Source organism: Carassius auratus, chromosome 13 (genome assembly GCF_003368295.1).
Source record: "Carassius auratus strain Wakin chromosome 13, ASM336829v1, whole genome shotgun sequence".
Taxonomy (NCBI): Eukaryota; Metazoa; Chordata; class Actinopteri; order Cypriniformes; family Cyprinidae; genus Carassius; species Carassius auratus.
This window is the reverse complement of record NC_039255.1, coordinates 9,148,343-9,169,277: the sequence shown is the minus strand read 5'-3', so window position 1 is coordinate 9,169,277 and position 20,935 is coordinate 9,148,343. Positions and strand designations below refer to the sequence as shown.

Sequence of the window (20,935 nt, the reverse complement as noted above, 5' to 3'; positions counted from 1 at the left end):
AAGAGCATATCGAATGAATTAAGAGTTGTGTTTGCATGGGTGGCTGCTTCAATTTGCATAAACTAAAGATAAAAAATATATTCAAAAGGTTTCACCACTCTGTCCATTCCATATTTACTGATATGGAAACCTAATTTCTCAGTATCCACACAGTATCTACTATGCTAAGACAGCAAAAATGGACTTAAATAATGCAGGTATCAGGAAATCAATAACAAAGTTGTCCAGCACCAGGGATTGTTGCAGTTAAGCAATGCAGCACTGAATTTTGAGTCACTGGTCTTTGATTTGTTTTGACAAGGTTATATCATATCAGGAGCACATATTCATATAGTCATCGTTTTTAGTGTGTTCTTATATTTATTTTTATTCAGATCTTAAAAAGAATTAGCAGTAGTGCATTTCATAAAGGTCAACATACAGAGCACCGCACATTACATGCAAGAAAAAGCTAATAAATTGTGCGCACGATTTACTAATTAGTTCCCTCAATATACTAAAACGTGCACACAATTATAATTGCGTTCCCTTGATTTACTATTGCGTTCCCTCGATTTGAACGAGGGAACGAATTAGTAAATTAATATCAACAAAAAAATATCAACAAAAGTGGTTGGTATATATTCGTGAAGTAGACCTATTAAGTTAAATATTGAATGGAAATGTTATTTTTAATGATCTACATTCAGGACGTTATAAAGCATATGTATTGTCACTTGACTTGTGACTTAAACATGTGCTGCAGAAAAATATTAATTTATTGCGCTATTGTAGCTGACAAAGCCAAATTCCTTCAATATGCAATTCCACCTCGTGTATACATACAACTGCACAGATAAATGAATGCTGGTGACACTAATAAACTTGTGAACTTTACAGAAAGGTTATTGTTATTATCAGTTAGAGTGCTGAAATATTTCAAGTGTTATGAGCACTAAGCATATAATTATCAACTGCAACTGCCTCTTTTATAAGGACACATGAGGGAATATCAAGGATATATTCAAAGATTTTCCCAGGAGGTGAAAATATGTTTTTTTTAACAGTTGGAGCCTGTCTATTTTCTTAATAGTTGCTTCTCAGAGATGCATCGCTCTCCTCTAACTGTCTCCTTATCTTTTGTCTTTCATTCATCTATCTCACATTTCACCAGGAAGTGGAGGTCAGTAGTGATGTATCATGACTGCTTGTGTTTAATGTCTCTTTTAAAATGCTTAGTCTAATATTAGATATCAAAGCTGTAACCCACTTTTTGTGCAGTCTAAGTTGCTTATGTATCTTTGTTTGACATTTCATTTAAGCGAACACCTTTTTTGCCCTTTTATGTTTCAGAATTTTTCTTCTTAAGTTCCATCCCTCCTTTTTCCATTTGTGCTTTTCCACAGCTTTTCACAATTAAAGGGGTCATATGATGCGATTAAAATTTTTCCTTTCTCTTTTGGAGTGTTATTAGTTTAAATATATTGAATGTTTAAATGTGGAGTTTTGCGCATCGCGTGTGTGTGCACTTCAGCTTCATCATCTGTCACACTGCTCTGTTCCCCTTTCGGGCTTGAACTGATGGTAAAATTAAGGACATTATTAACTGTCTGTACATACATGTATTTTAAAAGACAAAGCTCACGATTATGGAAAGGGCTGTTATATTTCCGACGAGTGCTTGTGGTGTTCGGCCAATCACAATGCACTGGGTCAGTTGTCCAATCAGAGTAGACTGTGCTTGTCAGAAAGAGGGACTTTGTAGAAAACGATGCGTTTAAGAGAGGCGGGGCACAGAGGACCTACAATAATGTACAGTATTTTAAAAATAATGTGTTTTTTGAACATTAAAGCATGTCAACATATTCTGTTACACCAAACACACAAAATAATGATCTTTACAAAAGCATCATATGACCCCTTTAAAATATCTTAGTATTGTTCTTTTAAGTTTGGTTAATGATAAATGCACTGTGATAGAAGTATCATTCTTAACTAAATGCTTAAAGTTTATTCTGTGCAACACATTTGACTGTTTTTACTTTGTTTTTGTCAGGACGATTACATCAGATTGGGGGATGAAAGTCAAGACTCGAACGAAAGTAAGTCATTTTTAATATTACTAATAGTATCACTTTATAATATTTATTGAAGTGACATTTTAGCCATTTTATTTAAGTGTTTTCAAATGGAGCTAGATTTGACATTAGGTAAAATATTCAGACAATTTTTTCAGAACTAGTGCCAATTTTAAGTTTGTTTCTGTGTAAATTAAGTTTGTTGTTGTTATGATACTCATGCATTTTGTTTTCTGTCAGTTGCACACAAGAATCAACACAGTGTAATATATTCAAGCAAATCAGGACCAGTCATAATTCAGTATACTGTATTCAGTAAGAAAGAGTACTAAGTATTCAAATATACTTAGTATTGTTGAATACTTAGAGTGCTAAGAATTCAACAAGTCAGTCAAATTTTATTAGTTAATCTTATTAAAAAAAAAAAAAAAAAAAAAAAAAAAAAACCTTTTGTAATAAAACATTTTATTGTCTACAGTTAAAATTTGAAACCAGACAGCATGTTAAGTGCTTTAATCAGAAATAATTACTTCAGAAATGCAATATTTAGTGTTTTAAAACAAACCTTTAACAGTGGCATGCAAGCACTGTAATTATTATTCAATGGTGCAGTTAGGCTTGACTGTGGTCTGCCTATGTTTGTCACAGCAGACAGCCCTTCTTTTCTTTTTTGCTGCCAAACACTAATTGCTTACACAAGAGATGAGGTCATCTCCTCATTTTGCTAGAGTAAAGAGACTGCCCGGACACATTTGAACATTATGTCTTGATTTTTCAGTTGAAGTGAAGTCCTCAGAATGGAGGAGTCCATTAGCAAATATCTCGGGATGTAATTAATGGATAATTGCTAGTTCCACTGAAGGCCCAGTAAGAGCCCCGGAGGCTTGATTTAGCACTGACTGACACTGGCTTTGTTCCTTCAAAGCACAAATCCACTTAAGCTTCATATGTCCAAGAACAGAGGTTCATGAACCCGATGGTCCATTTTGCCGAGTTGGCAATAAAGCCTCTTGCACAGCCGTCACTACTCCCACCACAAATCTTTTGTTTAAAACTCATTAATTGAAGTCATTCTCTGTGACAGTTAGGGAATTATTATATATCCATTTGTCAAAGGTGTTACAGAGCAGGAGTTCACACATATAATGCTTAATGTGATATTTAAGAGTTTGTGTCTGTGCTATTAATAATTTGAACACATCAACAGTATAAAAACCAAACTGAACCAAATGTATTAATCACATACATAAGCAGGCCTTACACTGTAAGAAAAAAAATCCATAGAAAAACAGAAAAGGTACTGGTCATTTTCTTCCCAGACATTATCTATTAAGGTTACTGACTTTTCCTTTAACCCTAAAACACAACACTATACAATGCGTAGTTAGAAAAATAAATACAGAAAATTTCTTCATATTAACACAATACATTGGGCCCTATTTATATGGAGTTTTCTATAGAGGCCATTCATGCAGAAGGCTTTTTGCTGTGAAAAACGTGAGATCAGGAGAGAGGATTGGGGGAAAAAATGCAAGGTCTCCAGGTGCTTTTTTTTGGAAGTTGAACTTTTAGCTTGAGCGCAACATTTTTAGATGGTAGAGGAAAAACACATGTACACATAAAGTTTATGCACATATTTATTTAAAAAAATGTATTACATAGAACGCTCTGGTTACAAACATAACCTCGGTCCCTGAGATAAGGGAACGAGCGCTGTGTTGCTGATACATTTTGGGAAACTCCTGTTTACTCTTTTATTGAAGCCTGATTTGTTCACACTAGAAGGAGGGCGGTCTTAAGCGACAGGGGTCACAAGTCTGGATTGGCTCAAAGGGAGGGACTTACAGGGCCCTGAGATAAATCCCAAGTCAGCACAGTATGAGGGAGAGGCGGATTCAATCTCCAAGCTTCCGTCTACGAGAGAATGATTTGCCGTGATGGCCACATATACTTTGAGCATAGGGTGCACCCTTATTCAGCAGCTCTTGCAGAAAGGTTAGCACATAGGACATGTCACACATAGACAGGTTCTTGTTCTGTGCTGCACACCAGTCAGAAAAGAGAAGGTCTTTTCTCAGTGGTATTTCAACGCAGTGGTTGTCATGCAACTTCAGGACAAATTTATGATGTAATTATTGTGACAGTAGCTTTTCTCAACACTAAAAACATTTATTTTTACTTAAATTTCTCCAGTCTTGTCCAGTCATATTACATGACCCTAAAGAAATCATTCTAAAATGCTTTTTTTAGTACTCATGAAACATCTCTTATTATTATCGATGTTGAAATTGTTGCGCTGCTTAATATTTTTAGTGAAAACTGCAATAATTTTTTTTCGGGGTTCTTTGATGAATAGAAAGTCCAAAAGAACAGAATCGTTTAATAATTTTTTTTATCAATTTAATGCATTATCGCAAATTAAAACATCATTCGTCGTGGTGGGCGAGGAGACGCCCTAGTAAATAACCTTACTTGGGCCAACTCTGAACTTTTGAATGGTAGTTTGAGTATTCCTTTTTTTTAATCCAGATTTATACCCCTAAGCCGAAAATTCCACGACAGCACATTTTCATGCATATCAATAGCTAATTGTCTGTGTCGGATATATGATGTTATGGTCTCATATGAGCTGTGTATTAATGTGTATTAATAGGTCAACAAAGTGCTTCTAGTACGTCAACAGGTTTATCACAAGCAGATGTTTTTTTTTCACATTCCCAGTGTGTGTACCTGAGAAAAGAACATCTCAGCAGTCTGTTGAGTCAGCCAATACCTGAATTAATAGACCATCAACATGATACAAGGCTTCAGTTCATTAAAAACAAATGGAGACGTCTTAATTTAAACAGCGTGCATGTTTTATTTATCAGCGTGATTGCATTTTTTGTCTTTCCTGTGTACACAGCATGTATCGCGCCCTTATCTCTGTGAACCTTTCCCCGCTAGTTGATCTGATATGCTCAGCGTTAAGTGGCTCTGGCTGCTGATGTGTATTAGCTGCATTAACTCAGCCACTGGCTTTGCTTGATAGAGTCAGTAGCTCCTTATATTTCTACTCTGCGATTGTAATGATCACATTAAATGCTGCCTTGTGTGTAAACAAAGGATGAAAGAGAAGATGCGACGGTGACTGGACAAGATTCTTTGGCTCTCTATGCTGGATTTTGCATCACCTTTTTAATGCATTTTATAAGGACAAGCTCACAGGGCCACTGCTCAGAAGATATACAATATTTAATGTTGAAGTGTGCAATGATTATGGATAGATGCAGAGAGAGAGTTTCTTTCTTTTTTACTTATACGAGCAGCTAATCAGTCCTCACTCAGGAGTTAGACTGTTGCTATAGCAACATCATTATTCTTGTGTTCTCTTTAATCTGCTTGAGCTTGCTGTGATGGAGTGAGGCTTACTGATCAACCTTGTGCTATTGTGTATGGATTGCAATAATCTGTCAGTCTTGAAATATTGTTTTTCATGCAGTGAGGATTATGAGTTTGTTTGTAATATTATATGTATTATGATGAGATAAGATATAAGGAGTAATTATGGCTTACTCAAAAAAACATAAAATACTATTCCCTGTGTCTAAACTTCTCTAAGGCTGAAGCTGTAGCATAGAGAGCATAATAAATAAATATTACAAATACACAACAAATTTACTAAAACTTTACCTATTATTTTTATGAAATCAATAGTATTAACAAAAACGATATGTATCCAGCTGCTAAAAAAACTTTGATTCAGGTTGTGGTGGCAGCATTTAAAAAAAATGTCTAAAATAAATGACCAATAATAATTCAATATAAATAATTGAAATATTAAATGCATATTTGGAATTAAATACATTATTCATAATACTTATTGAAAGGTTATAATATTGAAATCTCAGTGAGCATCTTAAGTAATATAAAATCTGAATGCATAGACGATTATTGGAGTACATCTCTCTTCATTGCAGATGTGGACACCACTAAAGACCCCTGCCAGAAAGTCAAATGCAGTCGACATAAGGTGTGTGTCGCCCAGGGCTACCAGCGTGCTGTGTGCGTCAACCGCAAAAAGCTGGAGCACAGGTGAGCCCTTCAGCTACAGGTCTTCATGCACATAGCAATAATAAATGTCCGAACAGTGTTTTTTTTTTTTTTTTTTTTTTTTTGAGGGTATGAATAAATGAAGCTTGGTGCCATTCTAAGGCACTGTGCAGAACTATCCAGTTTAGCTTTTAATTATTCATATCATGATGAATCACATTTCTGAGCCTTTAAGGTCCAGATGATTGGCTTATGAGCAAAGATGGCTGTTTAGAAAAGCAGCAAAACAAGAGGGTTGAAAACGCTCATAAAAATGATGGTCCTAAAATTATGATAGTTCTGTCTTGACAACTCTATTAAAATGATTTGTTGTGGTGATCGAGGAGATGCCCCCTCACAATGTAGAACGCTTTGAGTGCTAAGAACAGCAGAAAAGTGCTATATAAAATGTAATGAATGATTAATTATTATTTAATAAATCAACAAATAAATAACCTAGTCAAGGTTATTTGACATTTTTTTTCCTATTGTTCTTCTAGTCCTATTACGATCGGATTAGAAGGGTCCATGTAAACGCAGCTAGTGTTGATGTTAGTCTTGGTGGAATAGATCTGGTACACTTCTGCTGTAGCAGGAAGTATGGAGACTTTCTGCTGCCAATACATCCACGACATGCTGCTGTGAGCATGTAAGGAATACTGCTGCTTAGCATATAATATATGCTTCTGTGCGTTTTACAACTATTTAGTTTTTTGTCGGGTCAAATGTGCTTCATATTCTCTAAATCAGTAATTTCCAGCCAGGGATTGCTTTTGCTTTGTTAAATCTTTAAAACAGAAAGTAACTATTGTGGCTTACAGTACACGAAAATAATGGATCGTGATTAATCATGATTTTTTACTGCATTTAGTTCATTTACATCCAACATTTGTATAAATTGATGATGTGTAAGAAATACTGCTGCTTAGCATATAATATATATATAAAACAACCCACATACTGTATATAGCATACATGAAATTACCCTGTAGCAGTTCTATACAGGTGGAGCTGGAGAAGGTGGAGGGTGTTGAACTGCATTGAATTCTGCTACAGTGAACACTGGCCAAGTATTTGAATGTCAAGCAGTAAATGCATTGGCTGCTGATGCAACAAAATGATGCCAATGATGCACTGTTTCTGTGCATTTAAGTAACCAAGCATAATTGAGTTTATATCTTAAATGTAATAATTTTTTGATGGCACGTTAATATTGGCTGTTCTAGGTTGAAGCAGCAGGTCATTAGACAGCAGCAGGAGAGTAACTGTAAGGCTTGCCCAATATCTTCCTCTGGTACCGTTTGTGGTTCTGATGGACACAACTACGCTTCTCAGGTACTTCACACTGCATTCCGATTCCTTTAATTTTGTTGAAATAAGCTGAACTGCAGAGAAATTGATCATATTGACATGATCGATTTCTCTGCAGTTCACCTCATTTTAATACAATTGGAATTATTGCACTTTTGTGCTTTTTCCAACTTTTCCGTTTTTTGTCGGGTCAACTTAGGTAACCCAAAAATGTGCTTCATATTCTCTAAATCAGTCATTCCCAGCCAGGGATTGATTTTGCTTCCTTAAATCGTTAAAACAGAATGTAACTATTGTGGCTGACAGAATATTAAAATAATGAATCATGATTAATCATGATTTTTAACTGCATTCAGTTCTTTTACATCCAACATTTCTATAAATTGATGGTGTATTTCTGTACCTGGTGATATTTTATACTTGTTGAGCTTCTGAATTCCACCACACAAGAAAGACCACATATATCCCTCTTTAATTTTGTTAAACGTCCCATCTGGATTAATTTATAAAGAAATTTGCCACTGGGACTTTCTTGGAGACAATTTCTTCATGAATGCCCCCAGAACATTTTTCCAGAGAGCACACAATAATTTGTGTAAGACAAACAAGATATGTCTCATTAAAGGTAAGGAGAACTACTTAGTAAACCTGTCATTTTAAGTGAATCAATGTAATAATGGCCAACTTTAATATTGTTAATTATATTGATAAATAATATCCAATATGATATGATATCAATGTAACAGTAAAGATTATGAAACACTGATTAGTTCCAAATATGATTGTATATATCTGAGTTAACACCAGAGTTTTAAGTTTTTAAGAGTCAGATCAGGTAGAAATATTTTTATTAGTCCTGTCAACAAACCTGAAGAGAAAATGCATAATCCTTTCAATATCCTACATCTTCGGCTTGCATGGCTTGGAACAATGAATGCATAATGACGTTATTCTATGCCATTCAAAAACATATTTTTCATCTCTGTTATTTTCTGTGTGACTCATGGATCAATCTGCTTGCGCAGTATGTTGTAATGGTCTCTATTAAGCGGTGTTGTCTGGCCCTTGACATCCTTAAAAGTCAAAGAATTGTCTGAAAGGATTCTGAGGACTTGGGAATGAAAGAACCGTTCTGTTGAATTATGTATTATCTCTATTATATCTATTTCTGACCTTGTGTGTGAAGAAATGAAGGTTGACATCAGCTTCTTTTAATGGAGATGTCTTGCTTGAACCAGCGTTTTTCACTCGTCTGAACAAATAATTATGCTTTATCTGGGGTTACAATTGATGCCAATGAACTGTAGCATGTGACACTTGACAAGTTTTATGGTGGCGCTGCTTATTCTTCCTGTGTTTTGTTGTTGGTGTGTGTTGCACCTGAATTTAGTGCAAAATGGAGCAGCAGGCTTGTCTCACAGGAAAGGAGTTGAAAGTAAGTTGTGCTGGTTTCTGCCCCTGTACTGCCACCGCCGCTCCTGCTACAGATGTGGACAGCAAACAAGGTATTTACCTGTAACAAACGTCAAAAGCTTCAATATGGTGTAGCAAAGCTTGTTAAAGGGATAATTTCACCGAAAATTATTTATTCAACCTTGTGGCATTCCAGACCAGTATGCCTTTTTTTTTTAAGAACACAACATTAGATATTTTTGAAAAGGTAAGTTGTTTTGGATCCCATTAATGGAATAGTTCACCAAAAAAAATTTAATTTGATATAAATTTACTCATCCTCGGCCCATCCAAAATCGGTGATCAGAACAGATTTGGAGAAATGTAGCATTACGTCACTTGCTCAACAAGTGGATCCTCTGCACTGAATGGGTGCTAAAATATGAAAACAGCTGATAAAAACATCACAATAATCCACACAAGTAATCCACACGACTCCAATCCATCAGTTAATGTCTTGTTAAGTGAAAAGCTGCGCGATTGTAAGAAATTGAAATGAAGTTTGTAAGAAATTCATGATTAAGGCATCCATAATCCATAATAACACTTGCATCAAAAGTCTATCCCCTGTTGTCTACTCACATCAAATCCATCAACATATTTGTTTAGAGCTGTCTGGGTTGTTTTTGCTTGTAAATGGTGCTTGATCTGTGCATATTTCTCTCTTGATTTAGACAAAATGGCTTTTTCATTGGAGAAAGCAGTGTTATGGATAGAGAGCTCATATTTTAGCTGGAAGCAATAGATTGAAGTTAAAAACATTTTTACAAATTGCAGATTTTCAGTTCACAAGGCAATAATTGATGGACTGCAGTCTTGTGGATTATTGCAATGTTTTCATCAGCAGTTTGAACTCTCATTCTGATGGCACCCATTCACTGCAGATGATCATTTGGTGAGCAAATATCTCCAAATCTGTTCCTGATGAAGAAACAAAGTCATCTATATTTTGGATAGCATGAGGGTGAGTAAATTTAGGGTTAACTATTATCTTAAACAAAAATAAATTGAACATTTGAACTCTTAGTCAAAATATAATTTGTGTTGCACAAAAGAAATTAAGACATAAAGGTCTGAGTAATGACAGAATGTTCATTTTTAGATGAACTTTCTCTTTAAGATACTCTTATAAAGAATCACCTTCGGTATCGAATTAAGCACAATAGAAGGCCCTGCTTTTAAATTTATAGGATCATATTTTGATGATAATAACGAATGGTGCCATTTGTCTCTTTCACGTCCCTTGAGCAGTCTGCAGCTCTCGCTCTAACAAAGGCTTTATAGATTTATCAAGAGACTATGCTGCTTGCTTTGTGGATTTCTGCTGACTTTGATTATGTCTGATTTGTGTCTTCAGTCTCCGCAGGCTTTTCTTGTAAATTTCAGATGGGCAAATGCAGGACGTTTGGCTCTTCACTCTTTAATATCAACATCTGCTAACAATCTCTTATCTCCTTTCACTGTCTCTGTATGTCTCTTTCTCTCTTCTTTTCTGTCCATAGAGAGTTGCACAGGGCAGGACCTGGCAGATCTGGGAGATCGCCTGCGGGACTGGTTCCAACTGCTCCAAGGCAATGGCAAGCAGAACAGCACGGGGAATCCTGTCGCCAGTTCTGCATCAAGTGAGGCTCTAACATTTATTTAGCCAGTGATTTAAAATGATTATAGCAGCTTCCTATACACACTACTGATCAGCAGCATACAATGACTATCCTAATTTACTTTAGCTGTATCAACATAATGCTGTTTTCTTTTTAGTATTTTCAAAATGGACCTATGATAATTGGCACTAGTAAAACTGCTTTGTAAAACTTTAATGAGGACCAGCAGATTCACAGCTATTATGTTTGAATTGTGTCCTATCCTGATGGCCAAAGAGCACCAGCAGGATTTTATCCACTCAAAAAGCAATTGTGTATTGTGAAATGCAACTGAATGCTTAAGCACTCAATTTGCATCTACTTCGGTATAAAGTGAACATTTAATGGCAGAAAAATGGCCAGATCAACCACATGCCTCATCAGTTCTCTAACTACATATGCCTCTTTTGTTTGTTACATTTATATTGTTTGCTATATATATATATATATATATATATATATATATATATATATATATATATATAAGAAAAAAAAACAGCTTCTGTTCATGGTTGCCATCAGAGTGATCTACTGTCAGTGATTTTGCTTTTAAAAAGGACATTGATAAAATTTTTAAAGCTAATATGTTGCAATCAGCGGTTCTGGGAGAGATGGCTCTTAGAAACCAGTTTTAAAAGCTCACAAAGTGCAGAAGTATTACAGTATATAAGCTAGCATTTCTCTTGTGTTAATTGTGCATGTTTGTGCACAGTTGTGGACCGAACTCTTGTTGCGACCTGTAAGGACTCTATTGGCTGGATGTTCTCTAAACTGGACACGAACAGTGACCTGTATCTGGATCATGCTGAGCTGTCTGCCATTAATCTGGACAAGTATGAAGTGTGCATACGGCCCTTCTTCAACTCCTGTGACTCCTACCATGATGGCAAAGTCTCCACAGCTGAGTGGTGCCTCTGCTTTTGGAGAGAAAGTGAGTTTTTAGTATCTCTACACAACTGAACCAGGCCTTAATGACTTTTTAAAATAACATAATTAAATATTATATTTATAATATAATATACTACTAATATTATATATTTATCATATATAATACACTACCAAATATTTGGTACATTGCCACTGAAATATTTGGTATATTTGGGCAATATTTTTTAAAAAAATTTAAAAGAAGTTTCTTATGTAAAATACATAAGAACAGTAATGTTGTTAAAATAACTATTTTCTATTTTAATATATTTTAAAATGTAATTAATTGATTTATCTGATGGCAAAACTGATTTTTATGCATAATTAGTCTACTCCAGTCTTCTGTGTCACATGATTCTTCAGAAATCATTCAAATTTGATGATTTGGAGCTCAATAAATATTTATTTTTATTATTATCAGTGTTGTGCTGTAAAAAAAGCTGCATTTATTTGAAATATATTTTAATAAAGACAATAGATTTTGAGATAATTTATGTAGCATTATCAATACTCTACTGTGACTTTTGATCAATTTAATGGGTCCTTTGTGAATAAAATTACTTTCTTAAAAAAACACCTTACTGACCCCAAACTTTTGAACAGTAGTGTATGTCCTTTTAAAAATTTACATCATGATGACAAGTAACCAGTTTTAATTAAAACATACTGTTGATAAATATATAAAATTATAAGTGCAAAACATATTGACAAAAAATTTAGAAAGATTTTTCGTTTCAAATTCTAATCATTAGTGTATAAAATTAGATTGAATTTTAGTAACATTTACGAAAACCAAAATTAATGAATATGATTTGGCAAAAATATTGACTAAATTGACAGAATATTTTCATCAAAAGGCAAAACACTCAAAAAAGTAGAACTGGAAGGAAGCAAATATTTTGACATTGAAAAAAAATACACGCATCAGATTTAAAATCAGCTCTAACTGGGATTGTCGCCTCAGTATTGCACATTTGTGCCCTGCACCCTGCTGGTCAGTGCCATGGTCCACAGTTTGCTCTGCTTGGTTATATCAGTGTGACAGAAGGGGGACACATGGCCAAACATCAGTGCAAGCACTAGTCCGTGTTTGAGTGTGTTGAACACTGCTTCAGTGAGTTGGGGCTTTCAAATCTGAAATGATATTTGAATTGGATTTGAGGGGCATATTTGGTTTCCATTACAAAAGCCCAGAAGACGATATTGCATGCAAAGACTCAACTGGTAGCAGAGCACATTTATTTTACATCAGCATGCACTGGACAGGCAGTAAATATAAAGAAGACACCAGTCGGTGCAGGCAGGGCTTTAGAAACATCCATCTGTGTGCATTGAGTTCTGCAGACTCATGCCACTAACTCATTCAGTTTGCACTGGATTAAGTTTAATTGGTTTTCTAAATATAATCAAACATTAAGGGGGGGGGTATGTTTGGATTATTGTAATCCAAATCTTTCATTTCCTCTACAAACACCCCCTTTGGATGGAAAATGAGAGATGGGAGAGCTGGAGATGATGTTAATTGACCTTTAGCTGTTAGTGGCATGTGGTGAGAGTGATGTAGAGAATTCCTTTTGACGAGATGCGTAAGTCTGGAGGATTTGTGATTCAGTGTGTGTTGCTAGGTTGACTGACAGACTGTGTGTGTGTGTGTGTGTGTGTGTGTGTGTGTGTGTGTGTGTCAGCGGGGGAGAGTGTAGGTCTGTTTGCATGTGCATGTGTTTATCGGCAACATGCTCTACATATTAATGAGACTCATAAGTGTGTTTCTCTTTTGTTTGAGGAATTCTTTGAGTGTGTGTGTGTGTGTGTTTGTGTGTGTGTGTTTACTTAAACAATGGAGCATGGCAAGTTTCTTGACACTAACAGAAGTATGTACCACTGTGCATTGCACTGGAGGGGCACAGAGCTGTATCTTAGCAGTATCTTAACACACACATACAGTATACACACACTAGACAAGCCTGGTTCTTGTTTGATGTGATTCTGCTCACAATATGTAGCTGGGCACTCTCATCTCTCCTGGGTAGGGCACAGTTGCTTTTGGCCTGTCACACTTTGTCTTCCCCTTGTATTTCCCCTGTTGGATAGGAAATGGCCATTGCAGAGGGGAAAAACAACATCAGTGTTGGTTGTTTACAGCCTGCTCAGTCTCAAACTCTCTGGGACTAAAATCAGACAGGCAGTCAGATAGAAACCCATTGCATTTTTTAGACTTGACCTCTCCGGCCCTCACATACAGCTGTGAAACATGATAGTTTTGAAGCATTGGAGAATATTCCAGTATGTGCACTGCACTGATTTATTTATTAAAGGAAATGTTCTGTCATCATTTACTAACCTTCATGTCATTCCCAAACCTGTTTGACTTTCTTCACTATGTGGAATACAAACGAAGATGTTTTGGATCATGTCCAAGCTGCTCTTTTCCATACAATGGAAGCAAATGGGGACTAGAGATGTCAAGCTTCAAAAAGGACCATTCAAATGGTCTGTATGACTTGTTTGCTACTTTCTAAGTCTTCTGTATTCATATATACAGAATATATATAATACCTTTGTGTGATAACCAAAATCATCAAATCATTTGATTTCAAAAACCAAACAAAAAAAAAAAAAAAAAAAAGAGTCCACACATTCACTGCTACATGTATTGTATGTACATCATACTCTTTTAGAATACATTTGGGATGGCAACAAAACTAGTTTGAGTGAATGATTTAGTTACTCCTTCTAAATGAATATGCTACTTCAAAGTAAAAAAAAAAGGAGAAAAAAAAATTTACTCATTAAAAACAGGGACTTGTCACCTACTAGCAGTTTTATTTTAATATTTATTGATATAAATTCATTTTTTAATAATTTCATATTCAAGCATTAACAATTTTTTTAACTATTGTGTAATAAGTTAAGACAATAAAAGTTAAAACATTTGAATAAGATTACACACACAAAAAAAAAAAAAAAAATGTAGGCAAATAGTGTGTGATAATAAAATCTCCATATTCATCTGGAAGAAGGAGGCGGGAACCGGCGGACGATCAAATAACAACTTTAATAATTCTAAATAAACACAAAACAGCGCATCAGCCCCTCACGGACGACTGATGCGCACAAATAAAAACCAAAATACAACTAAAAGCCCAGGCCTGGTCCTCTCTCGTCCTTCACTGTCGTCGCTCCAGTTTTATATCCTTCCATCTCCTCCGTGGGCCTTGAGACCAGTGGGTCGAACAGGTGTAGCTCATCTCCAATCACTCCACCGGCCTCGCTCCTCCCACGTCCCTCGGCCCCACCCCACTCGTCACATAGTGCCTCTGTTTATCTCTGTTTAAAGAGTATACACTTTTAAATATAAAGGTGCTTAAAAGATTCTTCACAGCGATTCCATAAATGGTTCTTCTATCATAGAAGAACCATTTTTGGTCCCACAAAGAACCATTCAGTCAAAGGTTCTTTAAAGAACCATCTCTTTCTTACCTTTCTATAATCTGAAGAACCTTCTTTCACGACAAAGATCCTTTTGTGAAACAGAACATTTCTTCTGATGTTAAAGGTTCTTTATAAAACTATTTATTTATTTAGACAAAATAGGTTCTTCTATGGCATCATGAAGCATCTTTATATTTAAGAGTGGACCTAAAAAGAAATATTCTTTTGAATTATTTGGCATATTGGTTCCTACTTAATAGCTGTGGTCACCATTTACTTTTATAATATTAAGAAGTGCGGCTTGGACATCATGCTTTTGTGTTCCTCAGGAGAAAGTCATTTTGGTTTTCAATGGCTTGAGGGTGAGTAAATGATGATAGAATTTTCATTTTTGTGGAAACGTTCATCTAATGTATTGTAAGAATGGTGTACATTTCACCTCAGGGCATTAAAGAGAAAATTGCAATTTAGAAATATTCTATTAACAAGTGTTAATTTTGTTCATAACATATTCAAAGCAAGTTCTATTACTCAAAAATGTAATTTACTCTTTCTTTCATGAATTATATTGTCATAAAACTAGAGATTAGATCTGTCTGTTGTGCCACTTTTAAAATGCATGTGTGTTTGGGTGTGATAGTGTGATTTGATTGTGCAGCTGCCTGGAGAGCAGCCCTGGTGTAATGTCGCTTCATCTGGGAGTTTGTGCGGGAGCCTGTGTGAAGCGTTTGTCTGGAGGAGATTAGCGCCAGCTCTTCCCTTAAGGCACTGATTGTTTTTCTTTCCACAGAGCCTCCCTGCCTGGCTGAGCTTGAGAGAATCCAAGTGCAAGAAGGAGCCAAAAAGAAACCAGGTAAGAATGAACGCTCCGTTGAGACTCTCTGTACTATCTCGGAAAGAGCAAATTAAGGTTTGAAGTAGAAGAACAAAGGGAGAACCAGAGAAAGAGGTTATATAGAATGTATACAAATGGAAGAAAAAAGAACGGGAGAAACAAAGTCAGTAAAAAGTAAAAGCAAAGCAGAAGGGAGATCAAAGAGGGCGGCTCTGGCAGAAGTGACTTTAGAGGAGTTTCATTTAACAGATGACAAGCACAAGGCTGGGATTATCTCCTAATCAGGTGTGGATTAGAATGGCGCTCATGGTTGCAGGAAGTGCTGCAAGTTTGGCAGCTGCGCTCTCAGGACTCTCCAAGGACGCGCTGCAAATGATTCAGCCAAAGTATATAATACAAATTAAGAGTTTCATTGTTATTTTAAAAGATTAACCCATGTTTACTCTTAGATACATTTACAGTGCACAGCATAAATGAGTACAGCCCCTCTAAAATTTAAAATTAAACCATTACTCTTTACTAAGAAGACATGTTAGGGTTCTTTGAAGGTATACTGTTCCAACAAGCCTGCTTGATCAATTACCAAAGAAGAATGCCAAAATTATTCAGCAAAATAAGATTTTCTTATCAATGTAATACAATTTTGTGCTGCAAAATGAGTTCACCCTCCTGAAAGTTTCTTAATAAAACAAAAACAAAAGTGAAAATTTGTCATGAACATGAACTTGTACACTCAGTGCCAAGAAGGGTCAGAGCAGTATACTTAAAGTTCTGGAGGACATAACTAAGTATTAGAATATATTATACATTTTCTGGATATTTCATTTAAACAAAATTGGCTAATTTACTTATTTTACAGAAAATATTGGCATACATTTTGTTGTTTTTATTGAGTATGTTTTATATGTTTCAATTTTGCCATCTTTCCATGAATTATATTAGTGATCATTAAGAAAATACATATTTTATATTTATTCAGAGGGGGTGTACTCATTTATGCTGTGCACTATATTATAAATTTGCAAAGGGTTTTATGTCAAAACAGGGATATAAGATATAAACCTATAATATAAACCCCTTTTTGTTATATGATACATTTAAAGATACATTTAAAGTTAAACATTTGTGCATTCCAAAATAACATAATATTCTTTCTCAGCCATGATGTGCATTTTCATATAAAAAGATGACAGTCATAAAATTATAGGTAATGGAAAAGCCTACACTAGAAAGTAAAACCTGTGTTTAACCATATAATGCATAAATACTAACATCACAATGAAAAATTTTTTTTTTTTTACTTAATATATTCTTTTTAAAACAGAAATATAAGAATGTCCATTGCGATGCAAGATTATGGTATATATTATGGTGTAGAGTTGCATTACTAAGCTCATGGTCATCACTTTTGCCAGCTATGTTTAATTCATGTTCTCATAAATAAAAAACACTCAAAGTCATAAATAGGACAGTCAGGATGAATTATGGGTAAAGGTTAATAGAATCATGTGTGTTGGTGATTGGGATGTAACATCTGAACTTCTGAATGGTTAAAATGGATTTGTCCCCTAGTACACACAGTGCATCAGAGAGTTACATCCTGCATTTCATTGCAAAATATATCATGATGATTATGTGGACATATAGGTGTTTATTACTCCATGCAGTTGGTTTTTATCGCACATCATAATTTGAGACACTGCAGACAGAAACCCGGCCCTCAACCCTCACCAAGGTTACATTTTATGCATTACAATGAGCAGTGTCACTTGAGTTTGTCACATGATTTACAGCAATATGCAAACTAGTTTCCAATGTCACCCGTGATGCAGCACTCATTTTATATAGGATATGAAAATGAATGTAAAACACGCATGGTGTTTCTCAAAACGTGCATGTCTGTGCTTTACTCTCTCTACTTGTCATTTCAGATACATACATTCCCAGCTGTGATGAGGACGGCTTTTACAGGAGACTGCAGTGTGACAAGAGCAGAGGGGAGTGCTGGTGTGTGGACCAGCATGGAGGAGAGTTAATGGGCTCCAGAATCCATGGCAACCCTGACTGTGGTGAGCAGGAGCACAACACACACACACACACACACACACACAGAGGACAATGCTCCTTCTGTAGCTACAGGGTTTAGGACTTCGATCCACAAAATCATCAGTCACCCACCTGACAGAAGACCAAGTGCTACATTCATTAGGCCAGGTTCATTTCCATTCTAAAAGAGCAGTTGTCTCGCCCGAAATAAAGGTCCGTAAGATTAATTACTACTGGCTGCAACGGACCTGCAGGTGATGAGAACAAATCCCCTGACTGGACATGAAATAGCAATTAAAAAGCCCAACGTCAAAGTCACACCTCCTGTTTGTTTATTGTCCTTGTGCCAAGCGTGTATTGTTTAGTCTTTGTTGCACATAAATCGCTCGCGGTAATTTTTTTAAACAACATTTCCCTTTTCCAGACGAGGTGGTCACGTACTCGGGCGATTTTGGCAGTGGACTTGGATGGGAAGATGAGGAGGAAAAGGAGGCAGAGGAGAACGGCGAGGAGGCTGAGGAGGAGGAAGGGGAAGTGGGGGAAGTAGATGACGGCGGATACATTTGGTAAAACGAAACGTGATTCTCACCTTGTCTGACGTAGCTTTCTGTGGTCCATTTCGACAGAGGCAGCTCTATCTTCTGACATTAAAACGGTGGACATAGGAGGGTCGGTCATCTTTATACTGCACTCCAAACAGCATTGAGTTGGGGAGGGTGGGGGGAGGGTGGCTTGGTTAGTTAGCTATAGTGAGATTACCGTATTGGGAACGAGTTTTCAATTATTGAGCTTCTGAATACTTGTGAAACATCATGTTTTTGTTGTAAGTGCAAGAGTTGTCTCCTGAATCAGTCTCTAGCATCTGCAAACACGAGCTCAGTATTAGGCGCTTGATAGGTGTGATGTGATGCATTCTTATGCAAGTCTAATAAAAACATTCTATCATCACTATGCGTTCGGAAATGCCAAAATGATACCTGTTAAGTCTAAAGCAACCTTTTAAACTATGTATATAAAGATGGACAGGCTTCAGGGTCTAACCTGTTTCAATAGATCTTCTGTCGACCATCAGCAACTGCTTTCTTTGGGAATTGAGACTGCTGCTAATGTTTCTGCTTTTAGAGTTTATGTAAATTGTTTTAAATATCCTCCAAATGATATAGGGTATATAAACACAGATCATTATAAAGACAAAGAGACACAAAGTCCAAAAAACCCAGAGCTAAGTTAGCTTAGCTTAGCTTAGCTCAAATAGCTAAGAATTTTATTCTTTTATGTTCTGGCTGAAACAGTCTCTGCATCTTTTCTTTGCAACCTTGAAGTAGATATAGTCATAAATGTCTTGAGATGAAGTAGCCTTTGTCAATGTATTTGAAGAACAATTTCTCCACGCTCACAACTACAGCCTACTTTAGGCTACTTGCCAGAAACACACAATGCACTTCTACAAGATGATCCTTGTCCTAAAGGCACTTTTTTCTTCTGCCTTCTGTGTAATAATGCTCCGAAACCAGAGATGGCAAAGCATTATATTTTCATATATATTACATCTCAATGCAGTAGCTTTTTCCCTCTCCCCGATGTCCAAATCATTGTTTTCTTTGAAATGGACAGTAATAAATCCTGAGATATGTGCGCTCTGGTTTCATATGTCTGTCATAATAGAATTTGCTTATACTTCACTAGGTCAGGCTGTAATACGGTACTTCTGATGCAACACAGCTATTATAACAAGGTAGTGTATGGATGAACAGGAGAGGCAGGAATGAGCTTTCGAAAATGCGTTCTGAAATATTCTCTCTCATATACCCAAAGGGACCAATCTGTCTTTGCAGATGTCTTCTAATCAGATCTTCCCATCATTTACAGTGAAAGATGTGCTGGCTGTAATGTTCCTAGGTGAAAATATGGTGCTGAAGGGATTTATATTCAAGGTCTGAATCTTAAAATCTATGACTTAAGGTAAAGAAGTACATGAGTCTTGCAGAGAAAAATATCTAAAGCATCAGTTTTTAGGGTTAAAATGCTGTAAAACTTATGAGTTACAGACTCAGTCTGGTATGATAATTCACTCAGTTGTGATTTCGAAGCTCCACACATGCAAGAGAAAACTCATTTGATATGGTAACATCCCCATTGTAAACATTCATCAATGTACCGCAGCATCTACAGAAGAATAGAAATCCTCCAAGTGTCACTGAAATGAATCTTGATGAAATATAAATTATTTGTGGATTATCATATGTGATGCACCTTGCTGGTGTGATGGAATTCATTACAAGTCAATAGTGAATGTCCTGATGTCTTACTCAGCAGTGTACAGGAGTCTGCTAATGTTATACTACTTGGGACTGGTGTATGATTGTATTGTAATGTACATGCCATTATTATTGTAAATACTTGGATTTACTTATTAGGAAACATTATATTTACGCTGAGTTTCAGTATATTTGCATTTAGTTGCATGTTTCTTTGTCCAAGTGTGTCATCTTGCCTGAATATGATTAAAGGCACTGGGCCCAAAAGTGCTGTTCATTTGTTCTCCTAATTACTCCCAAAACTCTGCAACATGCACATTTTCTCGTGATACTGGAGACATGAGAAAACAAATATTTTCAACCCACTTTTAAAAATTCTTTTGACAAGAGCAATTTATAATAACTACCAAAATACCCAACAAAAGCTGGTTCTCAAGACATATATGTAACCAGGGGGTTCAACAACAACAAAAAGTACATTTGAACTTTAATAGAAGTCATGATGTAAACATATCTTTGAAATATTCACTTATTGTAATTAAGAGAAAAAATGTGCATGATGCAATTTTAATTCTCTGAAATTTTAATACTGCATTGTTTCATCACTGGCACACATTTCACATTAGTGATCCAGATGAGTGATACATCAACCTAGTTAGAAACCAGTTTTAAGCCTTGGTTTCTAATCATACCTGGTTTCTAACTATTTTACAAAAAATAAAAAAATAAATGTGTGTGATGAAATTGTTTTAGAAGTTGTTTTAGTTTTGGCATGCATTTAATTTATTAATGATGCACTGTAGCAAACTGATTGGCATTTACAGAAATGGTTAGAAATCAAGTCATTATGTTCACTTGCATATATCAGAATATTTAATCAGTTTAACGGGTGCAGTTTTGTTTTGT

The 20,935-nt window shown here is 35.8% G+C and overlaps 1 protein-coding gene across 2 annotated transcripts in view; it reads left to right on the top strand.

The window, feature by feature from the left end:
* The window catches only part of LOC113112548 (testican-2-like), a 28,303-nt gene extending 8,007 nt beyond the window's left edge, over positions 1–20,296 (top strand). Inside the window, exons 2-11 of one of the 2 annotated variants that reach the window (XM_026278219.1) lie at positions 1,154–1,162; positions 2,036–2,081; positions 6,017–6,131; positions 7,355–7,463; positions 8,830–8,944; positions 10,394–10,513; positions 11,244–11,462; positions 15,681–15,743; positions 17,657–17,794; positions 18,196–20,296. In XM_026278219.1, the coding sequence (XP_026134004.1) occupies positions 1,154–1,162; positions 2,036–2,081; positions 6,017–6,131; positions 7,355–7,463; positions 8,830–8,944; positions 10,394–10,513; positions 11,244–11,462; positions 15,681–15,743; positions 17,657–17,794; positions 18,196–18,341 (1,080 nt within the window). In that variant the 3' untranslated portion in view covers positions 18,342–20,296. The remainder of the gene's footprint in view (positions 1–1,153; positions 1,163–2,035; positions 2,082–6,016; positions 6,132–7,354; positions 7,464–8,829; positions 8,945–10,393; positions 10,514–11,243; positions 11,463–15,680; positions 15,744–17,656; positions 17,795–18,195) is intronic. The other variant, XM_026278220.1, reaches the window with a different exon arrangement.
* Positions 20,297–20,935: the final 639 nt, after the last annotated feature.